Source organism: Protobothrops mucrosquamatus, unplaced genomic scaffold (assembly GCF_001527695.2).
Source record: "Protobothrops mucrosquamatus isolate PMUCROS unplaced genomic scaffold, P.Mucros_1.0 scaffold1476, whole genome shotgun sequence".
Taxonomy (NCBI): domain Eukaryota; kingdom Metazoa; phylum Chordata; class Lepidosauria; order Squamata; family Viperidae; genus Protobothrops; species Protobothrops mucrosquamatus.
Window position 1 is genome coordinate 42,007 of NW_015387654.1, and position 6,265 is coordinate 48,271.

Here is a 6,265-nt window from a genome sequence, read left to right on the forward strand (position 1 = left end):
AAACTCCCTATCCGATGGGCCAATATCCTTAATATTCCACCTTGGTGCAGTTAGTCATGAGTCTTGCAATGACAGGATAGGAATCTATATGTATTTCTTTGAGAAACAAAAAAAAATGCCATCAACTGAGCTGGAATCCAGACTGGTATTTGCATTTCAGAACAGATGAGAACCAAACTGAATCATCAGCAAAAAAAAGAATGCAGGGAAATGCTTGAATGTACCCTCTACTTTGTCCCATTTTTAGCCTTCAACTAGGCAAGCTGCATATCAAAACAGGGCTTTTGGATCATCCAAAAATAGTTTGGACTTTCTCATTTTAGGCGATTAGATAAGCCTGGAAACTATGCAATAAGGAGCCATAGATGCCTGCTGTTCCTATTGGGCTTCATAATAAGTAAAGCTGCTTTCAATCATTAAAAAAAATGCCTTAACAGAAAGGAATTCAAAAAATGAATTAAACATAAACATTTATACTTACTACATTGAGAACTTTATCTTCCATTTCAGCTACAAGGCAGTCCTTTAAAAAGAAAAGAACGTATTCTATTACTGGAAGATCCTTATATAGCATCAAACTGTAATTTTGACTTGATTGACTTGTACAGTCAGTAAAATATGTCTGGAGCATAGGGGGCAACGCAAAAGCTTTTTTACAATGATCCAAAAATCTAATTCTCTGCAGAAGCTTCAGCAAGAATCTTAATTATTGGTTTTGAAGTGTTTTTATAGCCTTTTATCACATAAAATAGTTGGTTAAAGAAACATAAAGTTAAACTATTAGTTCCTCAATAGACTGGCAGCTTAAAATCAACCTTGTTGATTTGAAGATGTGTGGACTTCAACTCCCAGAATTCCTCAGACAGACAGCATGTTGGAAGTTGAAGTCCACACATCTTCAAATTGACACGGGTGAGAAACATTGCTGTAAGTCAAAGGGAAGCATCAATAAAGGAGAATACCTGCAGCTCAGGGCTGAAATGAGGGTCCTTGTTGATCTTTGAACTTGGTTGTTTTCTTGCAGACGTTCTATTACCCAAATTAGGTAATATTCCAGGCAAGTATTTCCCAATTCTAACCAGAGATGCTAAGGAACGATCAGGACAACTGAACAAGGCACTCAATATGACAGGCATGTCAAACTCGCGACGTCACATTGCCAGCAATGGGGTGGGCGCAGTTTTACCATGATGCATCCGGCTCGTGGGCCGGCAGTTTGACATGCCTGCAATATGACATGTAAGGTATGTGCCCTACAACTATAATAAAGCCTATCCATCTTCTGAACACACAATGTAAAAAAAAACTTAATGTAAAAAACAATGATATGCATCCAAATAAAAGCCTCTTATATGTGCAAATCATCCTCCTGCGTAAAAATGATGGGACGCAGCTTCAGTGATTCATTGCCTAATCCCACTACATTGAGAAGGACACTTCTCAATGTAGTGGGATTTGCTAGTTGAAGGACACTGGGAAGTAATGGGAAGCAAGCAAGGGGTAGGAAGATCTATTTGTTATGTAGATTTCCAACTAAAATTTTCTGCATCCCATCCATCCAGCAGTGCTTCTATTGTCTTCATCTGTAGCTACAAAATGTGACTCACAATGTATTCTCATAGAACGGTGTTCGGCTTTGCAAATATTACCTGCAAAGACACTGGGCTGAAAGGACAACATCCAGCAGAGTGTGAAAGTATACAAAGCTTCATTTATTCAATGGGAGCAATGAAGCGTTAGAAGGAGATTACACTTTCTTCTCCATTTAAGGAACGGTCTGAGCCAGAATGGCAAAGTAGACATGCCAGCAAGCACAAGACTTTAAGGTAGCATCCAATTAAGTGTGGCATCCCAGAGGTAAGACTTGTTGAACCATCAGAGATTTCTGTCACTGGAAGAGGAAAGTGGATTTGGGCGTGGGGTGGGGGGCTATTTTCCTTTCCCCTACTGCACACATAATATTCTGACAGCAGTTTGAGGGGAGGGGGGGGTAAAGAGATAAAAATAGTCTTTATTTCTTGTCCCACTGGCAAAAATCTCACCTGGATGGCATTCTGTTGGCAGTCACCTCAATTGATTAGAAGTCAAACTAATTTATCTTGATCCAAGCAAGAAGAAAAAATGACGATGTCATTACTGGGAAAAGACCCTAAAGTATGCAGTTCTAGAAAGATGGCTTCAGCTGAAAATAGCTATAATCTTACCTATATTTAGAGCATAGTTTTTTTTAATCCTGTGTGTCTGCTGTAGAAAGTGACAATATAGGCAAGGGTGGCTGGGGAAAAAATAAATGTTACCAGCCACTAGAGTGAAGCTACTGCTGCCCATAAGCCTTATACATCCAGAGACAGGTTTTAAACCCAGTTATGAGTTAAAATATTTATTGGATCTTTTGGCTGTCATGTTTAGTCTGACTCTAAATTGTTTCTACATTTGAATGCATCTCTTATTTCTTTCTGCCTTTCTTTGTGGATCAAATATACAGGTAGTCCTCGACAACAATTTCCGTTGCTAAACAATACCGTTATGTGAGTTTTCTCCATTTTATGGCCTTTCTTGCTACAATTTTAAGTGAATCATGCAGTTGTTAAGTTAGTAACACAGTTGTTAAGTAAATCTGGCTTCCCCACTGACTTTGCTTGTCAGAAGATCGCAAAAGGGGATCACATGACTCTGGAACACTGCAGCTGTCATAAATTCATGTCAGTTGCCAAGCGTCCAAATTTTGATCACGCGACCATGGGGATGCTGCAATGATTGTAAATGTGAAAAACATCATGTCACTTTTTTCAGTGCTGTTCTAACTTCAAATGGTCACTGAGGGAATGGTTGTAAGTCAATAGTTGTAAGTCAAGGAATGGTTGTATTCCACTTCTTACTGCCTTCTGGGTATTGCTGTTTTATATCTCTTCTGGTTTTGTAGATCCCACAACTATAAGTTGCTGCTAGGAAAAATGAGCATAAACTGCTATGTGTAAATTACTCAGGACTGAAACTGCCTTGTTTTACGACATGCCTCTTACCATTCTGGCCTTTTTAAAAAAATTAAGAAGTAAAAACCTGGAGAAAATTATAATATGTGTTAAGCCCTTATGTTTTTATAAGCTCTAGAAGTGGAGGGAATAGAATAGAATAGAATAACTGTATTGTCACTTTAAATGTATACTAATCGGCATACATTAAAATGAAATTTCATTGCATACAGCTCTCAAAGGGTCACCACCTCTAATATACACTACATAAATATGACAAAAAAAGAATTTTTTTTTGCATATACCCACATATATTTTATGATATAGAGAAACAACATAAGTCCGTTAGAATTAAAAATCTAATAATGAGCTTATAAATTCCTAAGTAACTAGTTACTAAAAAAAAATCATTGTTAAAATAATAGTATTAGCTTTGGGAGAGCACAACAACAAAACCAGGGAACAGTTTGAACCAAAGCTGCTTGATCTGATCATACAAATCCAAAATTCACATGTTTCACTAAGCTGCTTATAAAATTATATTGCACTTATTTCTATACATCTATTGTTTTGTCTTCCTTTGAGAAATTTAGAAAGAGTAACAGCAGAGAAAGAGGACATGTACACTCTCTTAACTGACCTTCTGAACAGTGGTGGTAAGATCCAAGCACAGCTGAATGACTTTATTCTTCGTCACAGAAAAGTCAGCTATCCCAGTAAACGGAGTCCTGTGATAAAAAAAAGAATGTGCCTTTAAAGAAAGAAGAGGCCACACAACAACAGTCATTACTAGAAGCTTAGTTTGTATGACAGTGCTACTACAGTATGTGTTGATTATCATGAATTGATTTATGCAGGGCGATCATATCACTTTTCATGGCTATTTACAATAGTTCATAATCAGAGTTTCAACTGGGATTTGCTGAAGACTTCTACATCTGGGTAAAGGCAGGGTTCATTTTACTTTAGCTTTCCAACTAAAGTATATCTTGTGCAGAAACTGAGCAGTGGATTTAGGAACAAGAGTTTAGAAGAAACAAAAGGGCACAAGTTCTAATTCTAATTCTTTCCCCTGATTTCCATATTTGTGGAGTTGTACACTGGAAAGGATACACTCCTCTTGACTTCAATTCCAAAGCCTACATTAAAGATTTACGGTGACTTTCCTTATGCCATTGCAAGCTCAAGAGACCAACCTTCATACAGGTAGTTCTCGGCTTATGACCACAGTTGAGCTCAAAATTTCTGCTCCTAAGCAAGACAGAGGTTAAATGACTTTTGCTCCATTTTACGATCTTTCTTGCCACACTTATTAAGTGAATCGCTTCAGTTATTAAGTTAGTAACCCTGTTGTTAAATGAATCTGGTTTGCTGGTCAGAAGTTCGCAAAATGTGATCACAGGACCCCGGGACACTGCAACCATCCTAAATATGAACCAGTTGCATCTGAATTTTGATCACATGACTGTACGGATGCTGCAATGGTTGTAAGTGTGAAAAACGATCACGAGTCAACTTTTTTCAATGCTATTGTAACTTCAAATGGTCACTAAGTGAATGGTTTACTACCTGTATTATGTGTGGTGAAAGGGAAGGGAGCTACTCCTAGTAATACAATATACAGATCTGTGAAACACTGATCAAAATTTATGAGGCATGACAGGGAGTTTCCGTAGATGAATAGAGAAAAACAAAAGTAAAAGCAATTGTTCTAGGAATGTAATTATTATCTAAAAGCTAAGCTTGTTAAACTAAACTTCAGTTCAGATTAACAGTTATTTTTAAAAGTAACCAACCTAACACCTAATACCAAGAAAGTATCAATGCCACCCAAGGGGAAAAGGTATTTTCTCACCCTGGTTAGAACAAGTTATAACCACAGTCTGTAACAGGGTGTTTTGAGAAGCAGAAACCTCTGACTGGGAAAAGATCTCCCCATCATCCTTGACCAGAGGAGCTGAATAAAGAATAGCTTTCTTACAAACATAAGATTCACATGGATGGTATCTGTTTGAGGTTGGAAGCTAAGCAATAATGGACTTTGTTAACAGCTGGATAAGAGACTACAAAGACATCCCAGGGTTAAAGTTTACACTGGGAAAGAACTGAAATACAACCTCCATCTCCGTACACACAAAAAAAATAAAATCCAGAAGAGAGTGTCAAACTATTTCCATATTACTATCTATATGGAAATGCCCATGAGGTCACCAAACGTTGAGCCTAAGTTGAAGAAGTCTACTCACAGCATCCATCTTGAGTCAGTACTGTCCATTCTGACTGATTACGGCTTTCTGATCTGAGGTAAACTCCCACTGCAATCTTCCAATGAATTACAGCCTCTTCCTATTTAAATCTTACTTCAAGCCTATCTATATGTGCCTATAGTTAAGTTTATATAGGCTACTCCAAAGCCTGTTACGAAATCAATACACTTGACCACCATTAAATCAAAGACCACCATTCTTAAGACTGAAATACAAGAATCAAAAAAGATTTACTTTGGAAGTAGCCCACCATAAACACAGCTATTATCATGACATGAACCCAAGTGACAGGATAGTATTTGGAAGGAGTGACACATTTCACAAGCCAAATTCCTCTCTATTCTCTGGTCCATATTTACATACAAAATTTCCTGATGTTGAACATCTTATTAATGAAGAGGAACTTTGTCTGTATAGCACATTTTACTTTCATCGATTCCAGGTTCAAATATGGGACTATTTGCTGAAACTGGGAAACTAAAGAGGTGTTGCCAGTCAGCAAAAGACACATACTGAACAACAACAACCTTTGATAGATTGAAGGTTCTGAAGAGGCTGCATTAAAGCTTGTGGCATAAAGTTGGATACATTGCAACTCAGTGAAAAAAGGAGAAGCTATGTTTTCAATAGGCAGCCTATATACAGTTGCAAGAAAAAGTATGTGAACCCCTTGGGATAACGCGGAATTTTGCATGAATTGGTCATAAAATGTGCTCTGAACGTCATCTAAGTCACAACAATAGAAAAACAGTCTGCTGAAAATAATAATACACAAACATTACATGTTGTCATGGTTTAATTGAACATAACATGTAAACATTCACAGCGCAGGGAGGAAAAAGTATGTGAACCGTTGGACTTAATAACTGGTTGACCCTCCTTTGGCAGCAATAACCTCAACCAAACGTTTCCTGTAGTTGCAGATCAGACCTGCACAATGATCTGGAGTAATTTTGGACCACTCCTCTTCACAAAACTGTTTCAGTGTAGCAATATTCTTGGGATGTCTGGTGTGAATCGCTCTCT

General features: G+C 37.6%; 1 protein-coding gene across 1 annotated transcript in view; it reads right to left on the bottom strand.

Moving 5' to 3' along the window:
* Positions 1–6,265, bottom strand: part of CNKSR3 (CNKSR family member 3) — a 73,218-nt gene that overhangs the window by 19,284 nt on the left and 47,669 nt on the right. The window contains exons 4-5 of the mRNA XM_015822143.1: positions 3,613–3,700; positions 482–523 (exon numbers count right to left, since the gene is read on the bottom strand). Of these exons, the coding sequence (XP_015677629.1) occupies positions 482–523; positions 3,613–3,700 (130 nt within the window). The remainder of the gene's footprint in view (positions 1–481; positions 524–3,612; positions 3,701–6,265) is intronic.